Source organism: Mastigoproctus giganteus, chromosome 9, assembly GCF_048544385.1.
Source record: "Mastigoproctus giganteus isolate SK-2022 chromosome 9, ASM4854438v1, whole genome shotgun sequence".
Taxonomy (NCBI): domain Eukaryota; kingdom Metazoa; phylum Arthropoda; class Arachnida; order Uropygi; family Thelyphonidae; genus Mastigoproctus; species Mastigoproctus giganteus.
In genome coordinates this window covers 84,367,495-84,391,986 of record NC_143583.1, presented here as the reverse complement: position 1 = coordinate 84,391,986, position 24,492 = coordinate 84,367,495, and the positions used below count along the sequence as shown (strand labels likewise).

The 24,492-nt window shown below is 37.7% G+C and overlaps 1 protein-coding gene across 1 annotated transcript in view; it reads right to left on the bottom strand.

Annotated features, from left to right (window-relative positions):
* Positions 1–8,845: 8,845 nt before the first annotated feature.
* Positions 8,846–24,492, bottom strand: part of zfh1 (Zn finger homeodomain 1) — a 516,729-nt gene continuing 501,082 nt past the window's right edge. The window contains exons 7-9 of the mRNA XM_090381889.1: positions 20,837–23,020; positions 15,587–15,773; positions 8,846–9,208 (exon numbers count right to left, since the gene is read on the bottom strand). Of these exons, the coding sequence (XP_090238015.1) occupies positions 9,015–9,208; positions 15,587–15,773; positions 20,837–23,020 (2,565 nt within the window). The 3' untranslated portion in view covers positions 8,846–9,014. The remainder of the gene's footprint in view (positions 9,209–15,586; positions 15,774–20,836; positions 23,021–24,492) is intronic.

The following is a 24,492-nucleotide window of genomic DNA, read 5'->3' as shown; positions in this document are numbered from 1 at the left end:
GGGGGGAGACTGAAGGCTGGGGGAAAAGACGTATGTCGACGATAGAGAATGCGACCCCAGGATTTTCAGTGAGGCAGGCCCGTGCCCCACTAGGAGAAGAATAAGGGTTGGCAGGGGAGGAGAGGAGACAAGACTGTCTCCTCCTCCCCACCAGGGAAAAGGGAGTAAAGGTACCAGGCAAGGGAGCCTGGTACAGATCGCCATCAGGCATTGACAGTTGAGAGAACGTGAGAGTCCAAGCGATCTGAACCGGATCTTCTTTGGTGATCTTTTTCAATGTAGGAGTCAAATCCCAGTCGCAAGGTCATACATGAGCAGTCTCGTCCTATGGTTGGTCATGTAAGTCGCCTATTGTGCATGTTATGAGGATGCAGCCTTGGCTCCTGGTGATATCATTTTCTTAGTTCGTGCGTTGGTCATTTGGTTTAGTCATCCAGCTACTGGTCCAGTGCGAATAATTTGTATCCAGTTCATGTCAAGTACTGTTGTCAGTTTGTCTCTGGTTCAGACGTAGGTCTTCCTGGTTTCAGTTCCCTCGTGAACAAGGCTAAATGATGGTCATGTTCGTGGTTGTGGGTTATTTGGTACAGTTTTCTTGTGTATTCCGGTTTTTAACAGTCCTTGTTTTGAGATTCATCATCAGCTTCCGGGTGCTGTGCATGGTGGTTTGATATAAGTGCTCGCTTCCTAGCAAAGATGGTAAGGGCTTTGTATTCATGTTCCGAGTCGAGAAGATGCTGTTCCATGCTCTGTGGGAAGTAGGTGATAGCAGTGGTGAGCATGCATCGCAGGTCCTCATAGTGGTCACAGTCATACATGAGATGTTGCCATGTCTTCTCGTGGCCACAGAGGCAACAGGGATCCTCAGTGATTCGGAAGCTAGATAGTTTTGCATTAAATGGCCCGTGCCATGTGAGCAGATAGTGGAATACATTAAAATCCTGTCCTTTTATCTCCTTTTGTATATCAATGGTAATCTTCTACTGTGTACTAATCCCAGCCTGTGTCGCTGATGATACAACTTTTCCCGTAATGTTTTAAACCCGATGTTTTCTATTTTATCATAAATAGAAAGTAGACTTTATAAGTTAATGTGTGGCTTATTCGGAGTTGAAGAAATTAGTACAAAATCACATGACCACCATGGGCATATTTGCCGAAATTGCACCAAGCTGTCTGACTAATTGAAATATTTTGTGCTTCCATAAATCATGGTCACGTTGTGGCTTCTTGATAATTTGTTTTCCCAATTTCGTAAAAATCCCTCCTAGTGCTTTATCACCTCATCCCATGGTTCTTTACACTGAGGCAGGTGCATTGGTGTCTTCTCACTGTACTGAAACCGTAACTTTTCAACCGTCCTGAACCCATAAATTCTAAAAATTCTTATGCCACTACAATGGCTAAAACAGGAATTTCTGAACATAAATCAATATACATGTATAATGCATTAAATACATATCTCTTCTATACATTAAAAAAGTTTTCCTCCTAGTGATATTTATTCTAGCCAATGGGAGAAGAGGTCGGTCGGGGAAATTACGTCACTTAAGCCATAACTGTCTCCATAACGTTCACCAACCTCGTGTATGTGGTTCACTATCTAATACATGACCACGCCCAGCATCATTTGATGTTCCATTGTAATGTTAGTTGATGAAGGAACCCAATAGTTTGTATATTTGTAAATATTTTAAATATTTGTTATATTATTATTACCCATGCATTACATAGGTCATTTCCTGATTACATATCGATCACTGCGTTTCGACAGGTGTCTGGAATTCGTGACGTTTGATTTGCTAATTGGTATTATTATTAGTGATGGCCGCATGGTGCAAGAAAGTCTATGGCTTATGCTGCACCAGCCAAAAAAAAAAAAAAAAAAACCCGAATAAAACAATGATAAAAAAACTAATAATTAATAAAAGAAAAGGAAATTAAACCTATCATCCTATGCGTTTCCCCTCACCCGAAGGTACTATCCAGATGACCATTGAATTTCCCCAGACTGTCAACCTCTACCACCCGTGTAGGCAACTTATTCCAGTAATTTATAACTCGCTGGCTAAAGTAAAACTTCCTGCAGTCCAATCTAAACATTTCCCCCGGTAACTTGAATTTATGACCCCTAGTTCTAGCATCATTTATAATCTTGAAAATTTCGTCCTCATTCATTTTACTGATGCCTCTCAGAGCCTTAAACACCTCAGTCAAATCTCCTCTAAGGTGTCTAGTTTCCAAACTCTGCAACCCACATATTCGAAGTCTTTCTTCATAAGGACGCCCTTTTGCCGATCTCACCAGGCGAGTTACCCTTCTTTGTACCCTTTCAAGAAGCTCGATGTCTTTCTTTAGGTGCGGTCTCCATACTTGAACACAGTATTCCAAGTGTGGTCTAACAAAAGCCTTATATAATGGGATTATCACGTCCCTATCTCTACTTGCAAAAGTTCGATAGATCATCGATAGGACACCATGGGCCTTCCTTGCAACCTGTTTACAATGCTCAGAGAATTATACGTACTAACGTAGTAATTAACACAATACTGCGACCTAGATTGGCAATCACGGATTTCGAGAGAAAACGACGCCGTCATGAGTCTTCACGGAAATATAGGGAGAAACATGCCGAAAGGTTACGAACTAATCATAGAATAAGTTCAGTGACGACGGAGCAAGTGGAAAATCAAGGCTACAGGAAGTGGGTAGCTAATATGGACGAAAAACAGGCCGAAACTCAGCAAACCGTTAAAAGACTCAGATGTAACGTAAGATCTCCACAAGATCCTAATAACGAAGAAACCACTGAAGTATCATATTGCGATTTAGTAATGCAGACTCGAACGTTTTCTTGTTCGCGTCTACATTAGCGGGGGTTGGCGAGCGAAGCCCCCTAGTAAGATTGATTAAATTAATTAGTTACTGTATTTTCTTATTTTTTCGTTTAATTCAATGTACGAATTTAGTTTAACTAAAAATAAAGCTAGGTATGACTTCTGTGCCATTTCTTTTCTTTTAAGATATCCAGAACGACATTTAATTCTTCAAACAAGAATTAAATGTCGCCAAGTATTTTGCACTACTTTTTAAATCAACAACTGAAAATGGTCAATTTGATAAATAAAATAGTAATTCAACGGGCTAACGGAAAGAAGTTTATAGGTTGACATCGGGAGAAAAGGAGGAAACTTTTAGCCATTGCTTGCTGCAATTCAGGAGAATTTTGTTAGCTTTTTGTGTGTATTTTTATGGTCATGTCAACAAAAATTCAAACTTATTCGTAAAATAGTTAAAAAAACAATTTATTCGCGTAAAACACCCTGGAAAAAGTTCTTTTAATTCTTGATGGCCATGTATTCCACACAAATGAATGGGAGATGCAGTATTTTGCAGCTAAAATGGCATTATAATCCATCCTTTTTATGTACCCTGTAATATTACAAAATACTTTTAAGCTCTGGATCAAGCGTTAGAGAAAGAATACCACAGAATACACGGTTAACAGTTGAATCAATTTTGTTGATTAGAAATTCGGCAGGACCAATGTTAAAAAAAGTGGGGAACCTTGGCTCATTTTACCCTACCCGTAATTAAGCACAAAATATACTGTACATACAGACCGTTTGCATCATGCACCGTGTTCAGCCAGAAATAGAATCATTCATTAATTCTTTCGAAATACTGTACCCTTAAATTGACCAATATCAAGATTGGTTTTTACCATATAGTAAATCGTGATGTTTTCATACGAGTATGACTTATTATTAAGTTATCTACTTACGATATTAATTATTTACAATTGAAATTCACTGTCAGTTTAAACGTTACCAAGAACTCCTTTGTCAGTATGTGTTTTGGGATATTGGTTGGTATAAAAATCTTCAAATGTTATTCAAAATAGGTTAAAAATACCCATGGATTAGATTAATCAACAGCACCTTCCTCACTGATTCAAAAAGCTCATTGCATAGATGTTCATTTTCTACAGCATGAAATTATTTTTGGTTAAGATATTGCTATAATTATTGTTTTTCTCTACTGGCATCAGCAAATCTGATGCCATGGTACCACTGATGTCTGCATTCATTCACAGTTTAACTTCGCTCTTCATTCATTCCGTCTACTACATTGTTTGTAATATTCTTCATTTAAATGCATTTCCTGAAAACGCCAACCTATAGAAATTCGATTGCTGTGTTAGCGAAGTTTCATTTCTTCTCCCAATCTTTAACCAATCCCTGGTACCGGAGCAAAGTTTAAAAAACCTCTTTTAATTCTTTTGAATTACCATAAAAAGCGATAAGCGTGATTATAGAAGATTACAAGATTTTTGAACGTAAAATAGTTCTTGGAGAAACACCAATCTCCATGGTTCATGCCATCCAGGGACCATTCCGATTGTAATTTCAGTTGGCAACAAATACTCTAGATGGCATTTGTGTCTTGTCAACCCCTGCAACTTTGAAGTTACGTTCTAGAAGAAAATGTATTGGAAATCATTAAACCCATACAGCAAAATTGGGTTTACTACTAAAAGGCTAATTAATTGTGTGTATTTTTACACACAATGAATTAGCAAAGCTATCAATGTCTCATTTTATGGGTCAAATAGAACTCGCATCTGTCCGTGAGTGTGGTTTGAGTCCACCTGACTGCTAAATACAGTTAATGATTATATTAATTGTCAGAATGATTAAATTTCTCCGATTGTATGGCTGGACCGGAACATAAACAGAACACTTTCCCTCCCACTGGGGCTATCCCCTCAAGTGGACTCCCTCATTGCCTGCCAGTGACAAGAGTACTGCGTATAATTACCAGTGTTCTTGTGAAGGTGATCAAATAAATCTGAAAAAAAAAAAAAAATAATAATAAAATCTGTATGAGTATTAAAAATTAAAAATCAATGCAGAAAGTTTGGAAGGACTTTATTTATCATTTGAAAAAATACATGGAAATAAATAGTTGCATAAATATATTTCAACGAAATGCTATAAAGCATAGATGTCTGACTGAGGCCAGGCTGTTGATATAACAGCCAAAAGTTCCGAGAGAGGGCGGTGCTGTCAGACTTGGCTAACATACAGTAACAATGGAGAGAAATCTTGCATCGTTTCTATACCTTCATTTTTCTCCAGGCCTTTGGCACTGTATCTTTGGCACTAACGTTCATAGTATACTGGAAAGTTGCACTGAAGGAACTATTTGTTTTAGAAGACTGCACTACACGGCTAGGTAATTGAATACAAAATAGATAACGTACAAAAGTGACAAGATTTGCCAAAATTGGTGACTAAATACAGAAGTATTATACAATGTAATTATTGCACATACAGGTATTTGGTATAAAACCCAAAGGGATTCCCTTGCTGAATATAATTATTAATTACCGATTTCTAGAATCGAAGCCATCATTATCTTTACTTCATTTTGCTGGCCTTTCCATAGAAAACATAAAAAACAAAGGAGGAAAAAAAATATCAACCACAAATACAGCGGAATGGTATTTTCGATTTATATATATCAAAGAAAAAGATGCGCAGCCTTGAAAAAATAAAGGCATCATTATTTTTTTTTTAGTTCTAAGAATTAATAAAATTTTCAGTTAAAGAACTTTATCTACAGAAGAACACATGATAAAAATTCATCACTGTGTCGTAGACCTACAATAAACGTATAAAGAATAGAGTATATCTTAAACTTTGTCACATTCATATAAGCATTCATTAATTGACGAAGTTGGTAACATCTTATGAACTTTATTCCGAGGTAACACAACTATAAAGGCTTCAACATGTTTTAGTAAATAGAATCTACTTTCACTAGCCAAACGAAGATTTTCAAAAAAGCACTGAAAAAATGCAGGTTTTTTTTTTTCTTTTATTTTTCGATGTAAGACGAGAGTGGCCTTCACATAGTTTTACCATAAACACTTTGCTATGACTAAATTTGCCCACACGTTTATGGAAATATGAAGAAAAATTCGTTGGGATTTATGAAGAAAGATACACAAGGGCCTGACCTAAATGACCCGGATAAATGCAATTTATAATTGTACAGTGTGCGCCCTCTAGTGGCGGTTGTACATCCTTGTACAGGAAGACGGCAGTTCGGGAACGTGGAAGATTCCCGAGGCACGTTATAGAACACCAAGAGGTTTGGCAAGGAGGGAAGGAAAGAAGACATTGGTCATTGAGAAGACATATAACAAGTGCTAATACGGTTGGCAATGTTCGAAAATAGAGCTCAAGAGGACATTACAATCACACAGAAATAGAAGGGTAGTTATCTGGGACCTCAAAAATAGTTGGAAGCAACAAACACGACAAAGGGAAGGAAATCTTGGGAGAAAAGGATTTACGCCTTTTTGGCTGGGCCAATGACGAGATTATCCGCGGGACCTGGGCATACCTTGTATAGAAGACATTGATTCTTTTAGACTGGATCAGGTCGCTCGTACTTTCCCACCAGTACAGTTCTTTCACTCTTCGCTCTAGCGGAATAAGTAATTTCTGAAGAAGACAATCACACTTTATTTTTATACCTCACTGCCGAAAACTGCCACTATTTTGGACCCACAATCCAGGCTCTTCGTTAGTTCTTTTCCTTACATTAGAAACAAAAAAAAAAAAAGTACAAATGAAGCTTGCGAAAGAGGCATACACGTCATTAAAAATAGGAAAAAACTAGTGTGAAAATATTAAAATTTCATTGTAGATGAAAAATATTTCTTACACAGTAAATGAACAAAAAGACCACAGTTGGAAGATGAAAATAAAGAATTGAGTAAAAAGGGAATACGGCTTATGATATACAGAAAATGTTTTTTTTTCTTTTTCTTTCTTTCCTTTGGTATAGGTAAATACAGCACAACACAAAATAAAAACAGTCTCTTAACAGCATATTATTTACAACATTGCATTCGTCCGTGACTTGTACAAAAAAATCAAATAAAATGATAAGAGCACTCCTTATGACTTGGTGAACAGAGAGATTTAGCACGTTTTTATCAATGAGATTGATTCTCCAAACAGAAAACCTTAAATGATGGTGAGCATTGGTGTATCCCAGAGTAATTAGATGGAGTAAAACATTGTAAAAATTTGTGGCACTTGAGTATCAGACACAACAGCAAAATATGGCTTGGCTGCTTGCATGCGATAATTTACATAAAAAGGTACTCTCAAGGGCTTCACAAGAGCATTCCTGGATCGGAATTAGCTGTAGCAACAGATGGACTAGTATATGCTTTGGTGTAGTATTAGAAATACAGCTATGTTTTCTTTATATCGAACGCCTGAGTGAGCATAAACTTTAAAATTTCACATCAAACGCATTACTTTACAATGATACAAAATATCTCACAGGTACACGGCTGTGAAATACATTTTTTAAAGCGTACACAATGAGCTCTTGAAATTGGAACAATTTGGCACTCTAAAAAAGTGTTTATTTAGCTTTAACAACTAATTATTATTTTTTTTTTCTTTTAGCTCTTTTGAGCTTACTAACAATTACACGTGTATTCTCTCTCTCTCTCTCTCTCTTTGATAATTATTCTTTTCATAAAGATGCTTATAAAATTTTTAAAGTTAACAAAAAAAGTTCAGGTGACCTTAGGTTCAATTGATATAAACAGTAAACTTCTTATATCATCTTTGGTTATCTGACTAGCTTGGACATGAGCAAACGGTAATGATTAGCTCTGTGATTTGTTCTCGCGACAAAGCTGCAAGCTAAAATGAATAAAAAACTGTTTGAAACCTGTATTACATATATACAGGGTCTTGTATAGTAAGCACAATAGAATATTCTCTTTGTATTATCTTTTACTCATTGCGTTCTTGTCACAATCTGTGAAGAAGAGGACTAGCGTGATTGAGATGGAAAATGTAGATGAAATATCACAGAAGAGTATACAAGAGATTTCGTATTCATTGTCAGGCCCAAAGATGACCTTGAAGAATCGGTAAAAAGGCAGAGATTCCAGTAATAAATGTTGGAGTGCGCTTCTTTTTTCTTTTTTTGTCTATTATTAGTGAGTATTTACAGGTTCGAAGAAACTTTAGGTATAATCCACGCTTTAACGCAATTAAAATATTAGCAACTTAATTTTTTTTTTTTTGTTTTTTTTTCGTTATTTTATTCACGGCTTCACCTGGTCAGTAATATATCACACTGTACAAAAGCCGCCATAAACATTTTTCTTTATAGTTTTATCGTTTACTTTGCTTCTTCCATTTTTCACTCGCTGAATTTGAATGATGTGACGAAATGGAACATCAAAACCTCCCCCCCTCCCTCCCCAACCACTACCATCACAAAATAAAATTTTTTTTAGCTTTCTCAAAGCACCAAAATTGATCGGAGCGTTCACTTTTGACTATTAAAATACTGAAGAAATAAAATGAGTATAACTTAGAGTTAAAATGAAATAAAATGAATCAGTACTTTAATGTTATACTAGTTGCAGCCGAACAATTCACGCCCATTTTACCTCTTCAACACGCGCTTGTGACGTCAGCAAAATCGCATCAATTACAATGGCGCCCTCAAGTGACACCTTTAGTGTCCGTTTGCAAATAATGAATTAATATTAGCTGTCAGTTAAAACTTTAAAAAAAAACATAATAATAATAAAAGGTGAAACTCTGCGAATATCTGGCAGGTACTTCACCAGGACGAGATTTTGATCCCATCTTATGAACATTTGATGCGTGCTTCTAAAGGCGAATATCAAGACGACAATTGGAACTTTCCATGCCCTTCGTCTCAAGAACACTCTTTCTTTTCTTTTCTTTTTTTTTTTTTGAGTCCTGCTGCCACTCTGAAAGTAGTTTGATAAAAAAAAAAAAAAAACACATAAACAAAAATACACTGGTCACATCGTTGTCGTCCTGTTTGCTTTTTAATTCTTTCTTTTCCTTTCTCTTTCTCCCTTTCTTTGCAGCATCATCCTCGAATCTCTTTTGCGTAGTTCTTCAAAATCCTTTCTTTCCATACCAAGTGGTTCACTGGCGGTAAGGTTTGCAGTAACTGTACCGGTGATTCATGTGCTGGCTGTAGGAGCCCGAGTGAGAGAACCTCTTTAGACACTTGTTACATTGGAACGGTTTCTCTCCGCTGTGCAACCTTTTGTGTTCCGTCAGGTGGTGCTTGTGTTTGAAGGCTTTGATGCACACATCACACTTATGGGGACGCTGACCTAGAATTAAAGAATACGGTGAAATGAGCGTTGGCAAACAAACCAATAATATAAAAGTAATTCTAGTTTTCAGCTAACTTACACCAATCCATTTTAAAGTATCTAGACTTACAACCGGACCAGATTCAAATAACTTTATGAACCACCCTGGTCCGTTTGGAAGTTTAAACATAAGACCAAATTTAAAATGAGATCTGGTTTGAAAGCGCAGTACACAGAATAAACAACAACAACAATAATGTTCCTATTACCCAGAACTATCTTATAAATAAGCTTAATAGCACAGACAAGTGTTATTGATTACTGCACTAATGGCTATGCCCTCGCGGTAGCATAATGGTTATAATGAGAAGGTGGAACAGTTCGAATCCAGTCAATAAACGCGAAGAACATTTATGGACTTTTTTTCACAATGGCCGAGTAAGTCGGTCTCAGGCGAAGTCTACATGATTTTATTTCTTGGAAACTTGGTTTTATCATTCAGAAAACAGGCAAAACCGGCCGCCGAAGAATACACGTAATTACAGACATAATACACTGACGACTCATAAGCTTAGCTGTTTTGGTGCTTAACACACACCTAACCCAATTGCTATGGCTCGTGTATTAAGTATGCATCAGCACAGCATTTTGCTGGTACATACTATACAAAAGCAAACCAAAGTTAAAAACACAACCGTGAAACTCAAAACTGCCTAGCCACATACATAAGATGGTAGTGAATATCGCACACCATATTTTCAACTTCGGTCTGTAGGTACTAATAGCATTGTACAGATGTCATATTATACGACTTCGCAAGTGTTACGTTTATTTATAGTGCGAATTATCCAGTCTTAATCCACAGATCAGAAAAAGCTCAGTTAATGGAAGTTCCGTGTGAATCAAAATACCTGCACCACCACAGTATATTTTCAGTTTCATTCCAATTACAGTTCACACCACTTATTGCGATCACAGAAAATGTTATCAGTTTTATGAGGTCCCGATCAGAAGCATAGAGAAAACAACGTTTATTGTAATCAGCACTTCGGTTTTTGTTATCTCTTTTTTGCCTTATCGCTGTTTACGCATGTGCAGTGGAAGGGATTATGTAGCATGCCGATTTGGTCGTTAATCCGTGAAAGAAAGTACTATATCTATTCTCCTGCTAATTGCAGTGTTACAGTAGAGCAGTGGTCTCCAAACGTTTTTGGTTGCTCACCCTTATTTTACTTAAAAGGACTAGCACGCACCCCGGAATAAAAAAAATAAATATATGTATAAGTTTAATATATATATTTTTTTTTAATTTATAAATAATTAACTTTTTTTTTGTTATGTTTGTATGTTTTTTTTTTTTTTTTTTTTTTTCGTTTGAGGGCTCCCGGGTTTGGGCAGCCTGGGAGCGGGAGTGCTGGCACCCAACAGTCTTGCACTTCACTGGTGGGTGCAGCATAATTGTGTTTAACTGCACAGAATGAGATAGCGAACCCAGGCCCGGTTCCTTGTGCCAGGGAAGGAGCCGGGTTGCGTTTGTCTATTTGATGGCTGTTCCCTGATGGCCAATACGGCTGAGAATTTTTTTTGTGTTTTTGTATATAGTGAACACAGGTGGAGACAGACGTAAGCCTGGATGCCACCGACGACAAGATTATATATATATATGTATATATATATATATATATATATATATATCATCTACATGGAAGGCATTATATCTAAAATCACATTTAAATTGAAGTTCAAGTACAAAATGCATGTACTTGAACGTGCATGATCGATGGCATAATCAAATAACGCCGAGCAATCAAATAAATCCGCGTATTGAAGTATTAAAAAAAAAACATTTATTTATAATTTTTATTTTCAATTACGTTTCGAAAAACTAAAGTTTTCATAATTAATAAATATTGATTTATTGCGGATTATCTCGCGCACCTCACTTTGGAGACCACTGCAGTAGAGTATTAACTCTTCTAATTCTTGATTTTAATATTTTATTTGTTTTAAACGATATTTCTGGATTTCCAAAAACATATGACAGTGTCATTTTTACTGATTACTTTCTCGTGGACAGTAAAATTAAAGTATTTTATATTACATGATTTTAATGTTTTCTTTCTCTCCACTTCCACCCATTTATGTACACATTTCCGCCTTCCTCAATAAACACTGAACAGCTCGGTATTCTTTCATTGGCTATTATTATTATCAATCGTGATCAAAATAAGCGTCATCTAGGGTACATATAAAATCATAAGGAGTTACAATAAGCTTTATTTAAATTATTATTATAAATATAATTATAATAGATAATGCAATAAATATTAAAAATTGTTCTTGTTGGGTTTAGGAGCATTAGAAACTAAAACCATATTGCTCGTGTGTTCTGTGGTCGATTTTCTGTTAGCTGGACGAAAAACTCGAGTTTCCGGGAGCAAATACCATGCTATCCACGCCTGAGACCGTGATCTACCGGACTTCAACTCAGGTCTTTTCCACCCGGTGTGTGGGGAGGACGGCGATTTTACCAACTCTGAAACCTACATGTGACTAATGAAGGAACTGTGAGCGCCAAGGTCATCTCAGAGGTGTCGGTTTTTTTTTACTGGAGTTTACATCTTTCAATGATTGGAGGAATTTCCAACGTCCTATTCATTCCAGACTATACTTAGCCGATCTCAGGAAGAGGGAAAAAGGTTTTCACAGTGAATTATTCTGGATTTTTCAGCCCTCATAACATGCAAATTGCTCCCTGAACATAGACTTCTATGGATGTAATACACTAATAGTCATGAAATCGCACTTCTGTGCTGTTAATTATAATTTATATGATTAAGCCGATGTTAAGATGTTTTTCGGTCTATAAACTTGGGCTGGGAAATCACGTGTGGCTCACCTGAGAAACTGAAAGATCATGAAAGATTTAACTGATAATTGTTATACACAATTAATAATTATACACAATTTTCTTCTTCACCACATATAAATGACGAGATAAGAAGTGAGGACTGTTTATCTGTATGGTTCCAACAGTTGCCACTAAGCGCTTAGTTCATCGTAGTTAGTTAGTTCATACACTTATTATTAAGTGTTAAATTTAAAGACTGCATCACACGAGTGCTGCAAAACTGCGTTGTACATTATTTTGCAATTTTTTTGTTTTTTCGACACTCGAAGAAACCTCAAAACAGTACAAAACCAATTGGTCATGAGTTTATAAAAAATGAGGACTCAGTTAAAGAACAGAGACTTTAAAACACGGTGGACATCACAATACTTTTTCACTGCCATCGAGTAAAGCCTTATAAAGATTACAATTCCAAATCATTGTCAAATCAAAAATGCTTAGAAATATTCTAATTTTTCGAAAATGAAAAGCAAAATGAAGATACCTAGCGTCTAGCTAAAGAATAAAGTAAATAAACAGCAATCAGTGGTTTCAAAGATTACAGAAGTAAATTTTGTAGTTGTATAAACTGGCTAAGAGAGGTTAGACTGTTATTCTTATAAAACAATGTTTGGTGATGGAGTTTTACAAACTTTTACTTTTACAAGCTGGGCAAAAATGTTTGATTTTATATTTGTTGGAGAATTTCTTGCAATGCAATCACCGGAATCAACAATTCTCGGTGAACATTTGCTCGAAGAGGTTTCAAGACGTATGGAAAAAACAAACAGGGTTAACCAATGATCATTACCTAAACCTCGTTAGAAAAAATAAAATGTTAATTTTATTATTAAAATTAATAATAATCTGTAATCTTTGAAAGCTTACTTCTACTGTAAATGCGAAAAATATGTTATAAAGTATATTGCATCTAATACAGGCATTGTATCTAATTAACATTCTATCGGACATACAGTTGGATCTTTCAGGAAACCGGCATTTCACACTCTAAGCATGACATAGACCCTTCACTGTAATGTTTGCTTTCACTTTATTTTTCGAGATCAATCCTTAATTTGTTGAAGAGGTCGAGGACACTTTCTAGGACCACGAAGCAGGCATGATAACTTGTGAGAGTCATTCTAAGTAGAAGTCAAGGGTGAAATTGTATCTCACTTCCATCTCGCAATAAATATGAGGACAAAACTTCATCCACATCCCCCTAGATGTACCATGTTGTGGTTTTGTCACATGGTGTAAGTAATCTATGCAACCAAATTGGGCACAGCTTCATCATCCGAAACTGTTATGAAGGTTGGCTGGTTGTTGTACTCATGTAAGCAGCTTAAGCTATATTGTGCCGTATACACGTATAGTATATGGTCGATTTGCTGTTTGCTGGACAAAAAACCGAGTTTCCGGGAGAAAAATAAAATAAAATACATGCTATTCTCGCTTGAGGCCCACTAACTAACTCAGCCACGTTGTGAAACAGACTCATAAAAATTCTTCCAATAATTTACGGGAACCGAACTCATGTCTTTTTCCACCCGATGTGGGTAGGACAGTGATTCTACTAACTGTGCTACCCACGACAGCCAGGTGAGAAGGACGTACGCTAACTGTAATGAGTAATAAGACATGGACGGCACCTGAACTGCTTCGAATCGGATCCGGTACACATCAGGTGGGATGGAGCTGAGGTGGCACATTGCCATTCCACCAACTCTTTTGTCGATGCCAGGTTTCTTGCAGAATTGCCCAGTTGCATTTGGATATAGAAATCAGGTCATGTATATCGCGTAGTTTGCTTATGACACTGTGGATATGCTGTTTAATAAAACACTGATCTAATTTGTGTGAAACACCTGCTATAAGATTGGTGGGGAACAAGAATCGAAATCCACACTAGAATTTGCACATTACTACCATAAGGTGTTGCACAGATATTCTTCCGCAGTGAAACATATTCATCATAGGGGTTGTTGTTTTGAGGAGAACTACTGATCTCTGATTGGAATTCTTAACTGTTGGTAGAGTAATTGCAAGATTGTTTTATTAAGAAGCACGACATTACCAACGTGACAGTGGACCAAATGTTGGAGTTTAGGTATTGTTCAATGTTGTTATAGCAGGGTTTTAGGTGCATTAGCAACTAAGCTATATTTCTCCGCATATTCTGTCTGTAAATTGCGTGCGTTCTGTTTGCTGGACAAAAAAAAAAAAAAGAACACTGAGGTTCTTTCCTCAGGGAAACCCTAGTTTCCCTGAGTAAAAAACCATGCTGCCCTCGCCTGAGAGTGACTAACTCAGCCACATTGTGACAGAGGCCCATAAAAATTCCTCACGTCATCGAACTCAGGCCTTTTCTACCCGGTGTTGGAAGGACGATTTTACCAACTGTGCTACCCAAAAGGGCTATTGTTGAATGATGTTAGATAGTAACCTTGAATGAAGCATATGATTGGTGATTCATTTTGATTTTAGCTGGTTCACGTAGCATCCTGAATTTAGAGAACAGCAGCTTAATTTATTCTTTGGTGATGTATGAATTGACGGTGGTGTGGGTGGCTGGTGATAAATTTGTTGGATCCTTGCTACTTGATGACACTGTTCTGTTTTCGATAACCCTTGCTCTTTTCCGAACTGTACGAAGATTGTGACAAACGACATGGTAAATTAGTGGTGCTGCTCATATGATTTAGGGGGAGGGGGATAAGTTGGGTGCTCTGCACAAATAGCCTATAACTAATGGCTGGAGGATACAGACATCGAGTTGGTCTGGACTTACCATCAATTAATTTAATAGTGAAGCAAATACTGTTAAAGAAGCCGTCACCATATAAATGGAAGAATTTCTTGCACAAATATATGTAGTTAGACCTGCAATAAACCGTGTAAAAATGGGGTGCAAATGGTTATCTGCAAATCAAGTGTGTCAAAATTTGGAAAGCACAGCTAACTAAGAAAATGGATCCGTTCTATCTCTAATAGTTTGGCGAGGTTTTTTGTGGGAAGACGATACCCGATCATACAAATACAATTAAAAAGAGTATTGCAAGCGATAATCTATTAATTAATAGACTAAATATAGTTCATTATCTGCGCGGGGAGCACAGTGGTATCATCACCGTCCTCCCTACACCGGGTGGAAAAGGTCCGGGTTCGAATCCCATCGCGAGGAACTTAAATGGGCATTTTTCACTCAGTGGCTGAATTAGTCGGTCTCAGGCGTAGATAGCAAGGTTTTCACCCCAGAAACTGGAGTTTTTTTCGTCCAGAAAAACAGACAAATCGACCAGAGGACACACACAATTTACAGACATAATACATATATGTAAGAAATTACCGGGTAATCCTAATATAATAAATGTACAGTAGTTCATTAACCACTTCTCCGTGAAAAGTAGTGGGCTCAAACTGGGATGAAGAAGCAAATATAAGCGAAATAATTAACTAATGATAGGATAATTCTGTCGAATAGCAGTAAAAATCTACAATCTTACCTGAATGTTCGTATTTGTGTCTAGCTAGCGAGCTCTGTTTGCTGAAGGTCTTCTCACACTGGTCACAAGCATAACTGCCCTCTTCATTTTCTACCTTTTGCCTTTTCCACTGCTTTTTCCGCTTCGTTGGGTCGTCCTCTGGCCCCGGACTATTTTCTATTGTACTGTGGCTCTCGTCTGCCTCCATCTAATATATATATAGGAAAATATCCTAATTTTAATGTAAACTGGATTATTAAGACTGTCTACTAAAAAAAACTATGGTAATTTAAAAACAAAATTAAAAAACTAAGATTAAATTTGCTATAAATGGAGATAAAAAAAACAAGCTCACTTGACTATTTGTAGGGTCACAGCATCAGAGAACTGTGTTCTTTTTTTCTCTTTCTGCATTAAATTCTCTAATTTAAGCATTTTTATTAGATACGTAGCTTTCAAGGTCTTTGTTGTTGTTTTTTAACTGGCTGCATTTTGTTGCGTTTTGTTGTATTTATTATTTTCTTTTCTGTGTTTCTTACTAGCCGCTTCTAAATAGATGGCTCAGCATCTAAATAGAATAGATAAATAGGAACAGATTTTTAGAACGTTGAAATAATGTGTTTGCTGTAAGCATATTTTTCTTGGAATGTATATTGTTCTGTTGCATTTCTGGTAATCTCTGAAGGATCTGATTAGTTCATTTACTTCTGGTGCATCAATTTTTCGACCATTAGCTTCGCCATGGTTAATAACTGTACATCTATTAACATTGTTTAGACTGTGAAAAGAATAAATAACAACTTGCTGAGGCCGACCGGGCTAGCCGAGTGGGTAAAGTACCTGCCCGGCAACCCAAAGGTCGCGGGTTCGATTCCCGCCTCGGGCTTGGATCAAAGTACTGCAAAAACCTTGGGAGGTGCAATATGGCCACAGAAGCCGATGCGCCAACAACTACCAAATCAAAAAAAAAAAAAAAAAAAAAAAACAACTTGCTGGCTACTTCCTACAATCAATCTCCCCCCACCATTTGAAATTTATACCTTCGGGTTAAAGCACCATTTAATACCGTGAAAATATCATCATTTATTTTTACTATCCTTTTTAACTTCAATCAGACGCCCTCGAAGGAATCTAGTTACCAAATTCTGAAACCCTCCCCTTATATTCAATGTTCCTCTTGAAATAGAATAAATGTCAGTGTCACTATGTGCATTGTCCATCTTAGGAGCTTTTTGTGACCCTCGACATTTGGAACAATGTTTTCGAAGTGAGAATAATTTTGCATCGTTGTATATAGAATAAAATTGTCAAGCTTAATGTCTAAGTTTGCAGACATTAAGCAAAGGTACAAAGGTTGGCAGGGTAGTTAACGACAGTAATGAAGGTATGCTGATGGCAATATTGGCAATAGAAGTTTAGCATTGACAAATGCAAGGTACTGCATATGGGAAGCAGTAATCCCAGAATAAAGTATCAACTGTGTGTAACTACACTCGGGGTAGTGTTAAATCAAAAGGACTTGGGGGTAATTGTGCAGTCTGATATGAAGTTCTCTGGGCAGCGCAGACAGGTTGTCCGGGCTGCTCATGGGGTTTTGTCAATGATATGCACGAATTTTGCTAGAGGGATAAGGAGGTGATTACCCCATTGTGTATAGCAATGGTCGAGCCACATCTTGAGCACTGTGTACAGGTCTAGAGGTCTCATTTTAGGAAGAATGTAGAGCTGCTGGAATGGGTATAGAGAAGAGCAAAGATTGGTAAGGGGGACAAAAAGGAGTGCTCTTATCAAGAAAGGCTTCATTTCTGAAATTGCAGCGTCTGGAGACTAGGTACCTGCGAGATGATCTGATTGAGGTGTTTAAAACTTTGAATGGCATTCAAACGTCATTTAAAATTTTTTTTATCTCAGGAAAGAGGATCATCGTTGGGTGCTGCAGCAAAAGTACACAGAAAATCACTAGACTTCAGGCAGGTTTATTAATAAATGTTGCCTCTAAGAAAGCACAATCTGTACTAATTAGCACCTCTGGATTTTGTCAACAGAAATTGTCGTGTCCAATGTTCTTGTATTCTCTCTGCGTTGTGAACTCATCTGACTTTATGTGGTCCTCTCAGAATATAAACAGAAAATCTCTATATATTTTTTTTCAGTGCCTGGAAAACTATCATGTTACTAAGAAAAATCTTATTGGATACGTCTGAAATGCAGAAATGTATAAATGAAAACTGTACAATGTATGATACTAAAGGCGATTTTTGAGTAAGGGGGAAAAAGAAAATAGATAGAAAGAATAAAAAGTGGATAGAACACCTCTTCACAATATCCGTCATCTCTCCCATGTTGTTAGGAGTGATGGACAGAGAACAATATTTAAATCTCATATATTTTTTGATATTTTGAAAGTCAAATGCTGTCACGAATCTGCATTAAACATGCAACATTCTCAAAGCTTTTTAAAAGACACATGCCTTCAATTTTTCGATTTTCCTTCCCTTAAGTGTAGCGTCTCTTACACAATTCATTAATGGTTTTAATTTCGAGAATTTTCCCTCAACATTTGTTTAGCGAAAATTCTGACGTTGTTCAACATTTTCCAAATAGATTTATCATGTATTATAGTGTGACTATTGTACAGTTCTACTGATATAAGTGTACTGGTACTCAATTAACTAGCGATCAAAACTGCAGCTACCACTTCCATAAAAGAACCAGAATTCGATTCTCTCGATACGAAGTTGAAAGTTAACTTCGTGTAGGGACAGAGAGAATTTTTCTGGATGCCATGGAAAACCATTAAAAATGAATTGAGCGAATAATTAATATATATTTAAATACTCATCTGTTTGTAGTTTAATATGTATGAAATGAATGCTTCACTTAAGTTGCGAAAACGCTAGCATAATTTCCAAAAACAGCATTATATTGAGAGCGAATGTTACAAAGCTGTTTGCAAAATACTAATAATTGATCACAAGTTTTATCTTGAACACCACAAATTATCTTTGATAAAGAATTATTCCGCGCGGGTAGTAAATTGGTATTAATCACCTGTTTTCTCTCACACCACACCGGGTGGGAAATACCCATAAAAAACTTTTATGGATTTTTTTTTTTTTCAATCTACGCTGAGTTAGTCGGTTTCAGGTGTGGATAGCAAGGTTCTCTTCCTCAACCCCGGAAGCTCGTTCTATTTTTTTTTTGACAGAAAAGTTTGGTTTATCTAGGCTTTCCTATAAAATCTATTTTTTCTTGTACTACTTGAATCGAATGCACTAATAATTTCGACCAAATGTGAGCAACACCTTTAACAGGATTAACTTCGATCCCATTGTCCATGTAACAATCGAATTCAATTGCTTTATGGAAAGCATAAATAACTCGTTCGGAGTTACCTTTAACGCTCAGACGAGTTTTACATCATTTGAAAATTTCGAATTTTTAAATGCTGATGCTTCCAGATCATTAAAAACTGAGAAGAAACCGGTTCTAGTTAAGATCCTCGTGGGCAGAAGAACCCAATCAAATTTACAGGGACTTGAAAACCCCATTTGGGCCTTAAGAAACTTCGTATTTGTGATATGTTCCTAGAAAGCCACAATTTTAAAGCAGAAATCGGCAATCTTATAATACATTTTTTATCCCGGCCACATTGTTATTAATGACATCATTACCAATAACCACTATTGGTAATTCAGTCGAAAAGTTGAAGTTGTCAACCATATAGAAATATTATCCGGGAAAAGTGCTCGTAGGAAACAAAAACAAAACATACTGATTTTCCCTTTGCGAATTAATGTGTCATGATCCATTCATCATTGACAGCCATGTTAACTGTCAATGATGAATGGATAACTTTAGCTACCGATGTCTAGAAACAGCAAAATATGTGCAGAATGATTTGAGAAGTTTTTCTAATGCAGAAAGGAATTTTATCAGGCCCGGTTAAAAAGTCTTTGAACTGCCTTACAAGAGCTGATTAGACGTTACCATGATCCATGCCCATTTAACAAAGAATACTGTCTTTGCATAGGACAAACTACCTCCAACCATTCCTGACTGATTTTGAATTCGAGAAAGACGGTGAAGTGTTTTACTTTTGCATGAAGATTCGGTATAATGTCAACTGTACAATCCTCAGCTATTTTTAGTGTGCTGAATGCTTTATTTCTATCTGTGTATTCTTTACAAAGCGGTTTGTCAGAATAAATGCAAATTAAAATTTGGCAAAAAAACTAAAGTAGAAATGTAATTGTGGTGCAGTACAACGTTTACTAACTCTGTTAAAGAATATAAACAAAATATTCCTATAAAAAAACCAAAATGAAAAAGCAAGAATGCGATATGAAGCTTTAATAGTATGTCTAGTTATGTAAGCGATTAATATAAACATTACTCCACAAATATAAATCTGGCACCATAAAACTATAAGATCTGATGATCCTTGAAACGTTCTTGTGGCGGTGCTTGGGTGACGGATGAAGGGACACCACGCTGTTGAAACCAGCTCAAGGAGGTATATCTCAAGATCAGCAAGCTTTCCAGCATATCCGGATAGTAGCATTGGCAACTCTGAATTCTACAAAAAATAATGTACCTTATGCTGTCCAATTCGATAATCCTCTGAGGATTTTCCGTTTCCAGCACTTTATGTTAAAATCAGCACAGAATGGATCTCATATATCTTATCGTTCGTGATTGCTTCTATCATTTGAAAACTTTAGGAAAGGCTTTCATTTCAAAGCCTTTTCCTTAGATCTTCTTTATAATTTGGCGAGATATCTCTTTTTACCTACTTTTGTTGTGTTTGATCTATTTGCACCAAGAAGCAAACCTTTATCGTTTTCTTGAACATAAACGTCCTTCATACTTAATTATATTTATTTTTTATTTAAAAAACAAATTCGAAATAGGAATCCTTCACATGTATGGGTCTTCATGGAAACAATGTCAGACGAATAAGGAAAGTTGACAGAACTTCAAGAGACGAGAATGGCTTACGGGACAAATTTGAACAACCATTCTCTCAGTTTACCATACATAAAGAACAGCCAAATCAATATAAAAATCAGAGATATTCAGTTTCTATTGAAATTATGCTAGTCTTTGATCACCTGAATGCGGAGTATGGAGTTGGCGAGACCCTGAGGCACCCAAACAACCAATTCTAATAAAGATTTATTTTATTTTATAATAAAAATGATACATGCTTAAAGAGTTTAACTTAATTCTCGATTACAAGGAACAAAACTTAAAAGCAGAAGAACCCACCTGTTTCCAGGGATTTGTGCTTAACGGTTTCATCTCTAAGCTTTCTGGATCCCTGTCGAAATTGCCATCTTCCTCTTGCAAGGAAGGAGAGCCTTTACTATCCATCCCGCCACTGACATCTGCAGGACTGTCGAAATCCTCGTGGCTCGCTGCATCCGATGAAGACGGAGGACGTAACCCTTCTACGCTGTAAGGCGAGACCTCTGCTGCCGACGGCGCGTGACTCATGAGGCCCCGTGACCTGTAGTCGCTAAGATGATCCTCCTTATCATCGTCTGCCTCCTCGATCACTAGAGAGCCGGAATGGTTTTCGTGCACGGGGGACGAAGAGTAGGAAGGGTGCTGGCCAGCCAACAGCAGCTCATCCGGTTGCATATATTTATAGAGGACAGACCCTTCCGTTTTCAGGTCACCCCCGAGTGGATCTGGATGCCGTGGATGGGCCACACTAATGTCGTTGCTACCTCCAGCAGCAGCAGCGCTAGTGTCCTTTAACGGAGTGGAGGTCCGAGAAGACTTCTGGCTGAGATTCAGCACTTCTGGCTCCACATCTATGGATAAGGGAGAGAAATTCGATGATCCTGAGAATTTGTGTTTGCTTTTGATGGACAAATCAAGGGGCTGTTCGCAGTCTATCATATACGGATGGAGTATGTCCGGTCGTCCATAGCCCCTAACAGGGGTGAGGCACTGAATCTGAACTGGGGTCATCCCGTAAGGAGCTATAGTTGGGGGTGACCCTTTATGGGCGGACACAGCAGGTTGACGATGAGATGGAATGCTGCCATTATAGTGGGTCAATGAGGGAGAGAAGGAAGAAGGGCTGAGGGCTGAGTACTTATACTTTGGTAGTGGGATGTGTGCAGGTGTAGTTAATGGAGAGCATGCGGCTGACCGATTAGAGGGTCCCATCTTGTCCTCCAGTGATGGTGGAATGGCTGTCTCATGGAACGGATGCTGAAATCGGCGATCCTGAGCTCTGGCACGTTGGAACCACAGTTGAACCATGCGGGGATGGCAGTCAAGTTCTTTAGTCAGCTTCATGATTTCGCACTTCTTTAGCCTGGGGTGGTTCTCGTAGTAAGCCTTGAGGATGTGTAAGTGCTCTTCGCTGATTGCAGACTTCAGATTAGATTTCCTATCGTGCAAGACCAGCTCTTCCCCACCATCCCTGCTGGAGGGTTCTTCATCACTCTCTGTGTACGGATGTTGTTCACCGTCATCGGAGCTGCCTTTTTGGCCGTCGTATAGCAAAATATTTTGTTTCCCCTCCATCGGCGGCCTGTCGTCTTTCAGGTCGGCGTTGTCAAGCCCCAGTTCTGTCTTCTCTTCTGGAGGAAGCTCTTCCATATCTCTGATGACCCTGCACAAGTACCTTTCGTGATGATGCAGGCTTATTTTGTTGTCGAACATCTCGTGGCAGTGACGACAACACGACTCTCCCCTGATGGATTCTAGCACGGACTCGTCTAAGTTGTTCGAGGTATGTTCAAGACACATGGCAATGACGGACTGTCGGGTTGCCGGGGTGGCGCTCAGAAGCTCTGGCAGCAGACCATTCCTCGCCTTTGGAGTGACGATTTCTTGTTGCTGTTTTGAGACTGTGGCGTCAACTATTTCCAGGATCTTCTTCACTGCATTCAGGTCTCGGTTTTCTGCTAGGGAGGCAAGAGAAACTGGAACCATACTGCTGAGTTCGGCTGTCGAAAGGCTTTCCGTCAGTGGGTAAGTGGACGGTCCCGCTGTCGTCCTCACGAGCGAGGAGAGAGTGTTACAAGCTGATGATGTCGAAGTTGCTACGTCGTCCTGGCTCACAGGAGGATCAATGGATTCAGGCCGCTGGGCCGACCCTTGATGCGAAGTAGTATACAGAAGATGTGAAACCTCGTGGAATCCGGCCAAAGACACATAGGGAGGAGGAGGAAGGCTGGAGCTCTGGAAGGGACTGGCCAGGAGGGGGTGGAATGAAAGAGACGCGTAAGGTGCTGGCAGGAACGGCTGGACCACAGAAGGCTGCTGTCGTGGCGGGGGATAGTCAAAGTTTGGGAGGCGCTCTGAGGTAGGCATATAGCTGGCAGGCCGGACACTCTCCCCGCCAGCACCGTACTTTGGAATGATTGGGCGGAACACGTTGTTATGGCTGTTTCCACGGCCACGGGGAGACTTTGCGTCTATCTTTCGCACCTGGAATAAAACGAAAGAAAATTATCTGTAGCACGTTGTTAAACAAATCGCTTCATAGCAATATATATATATTATTTATATAAATATATATGGGTTGTTTCAGAACTTTCCTGACAAACTTCGAGCCCTGAGTGACCTTATAGTGGGTTGATATCGTGTTGGAGACTGAGGAATATTTTTAAAATGTCTTCAATAATGTTTGTAGCCAATTGACTTGAGGTGAAAGAAGCACTGTTTATCTCCGTGAATTATTCAGGGATTTGCACAGTGCACAACACTCGAATCGACTTGTGAACGTGCACAGCTGTGCAGACATAACAGTCAACAAAAAGAAAATAAATAATACCATAACAACTGGCGTGAGGTGGTTAAAATCGTCGGTATGCCAAAAAAAAAAAAAAAAATCCCAAAACAGCACGAAAGTTCAGCAGCGTTGGATGATGATTAATCATGAAGAAATAGGTTTTAAAGAACACGTGTCCAAAAATGGATTATTTCTGGGTTTAACCGTCTTAAAATTTTCCTGGTCAAATAATAAACGCTCAGTCATTTATTTATTTTATTTTTAAGCACAAAAAACGTACTTATCAGAAAGTCTGGATACACGGTGGCAATACGAACCTATCTCACAGATGGTGAAATTTCCTGCAGGGGCACAGCATATCTCTTTAGAAGCATATTGAATACTTGAAGTAATTCACCTTGAATCGAATCGATAAATAAGCTCTGTGTACCACATATTTTACGTGTTATATTCCCATCTTGCAGGAGAGTTCTGAATCACTCAGTCATGTACAGCTATAGAAAGGATGTTTTTTTTTTTTTTTTTTTTTATCTTTTACATTTATCTACATTTATTTCATGAAATAAATGTAGATAAATGTAAACCAGTGCGGCAAAGTACATACTAGTACATACAATACTAGTATATACTAGTATATACAAACCTAATTAAGCAAATACTGCCAAAACAAATATGCATTATACACGTATTGAGAAACCATATTTAACATGCATATACGTTTCTAAGTTAGTGTCATTTATTTTTAATCTAAACTATTGATTCAGTTGATAATCCTCATCCGCACTTATCAAGAATAAATAAATTAATAAAACAAAGCATTAAAATCAAAAGCAAATAGAAATTTGGCGATTACACAAACACACAAAATAATGCATTGGTCTATTTGAAATTAAAAATAAATGTTGGTAATTCGTGTGGCAAAATATTGAGACAACAAGTCTTTGAAGTCTTTTCCCCCCTTTCTGTCCTAGAATATTTCTGTACAATCATCTTATTCTACCCAATAGATTTTTGAGATTTTTTAAGAGAAATCGTTTGCATGATATTGCTATAAAATGGCAATATAGCATTTATTTCAGGAATAAATGTAAAAATCCTACCATTTTTGTACGAAGACATAGTGAAGAGCCATTCTGGGAAATACACTTATCTGTTTCACAACGTGGCT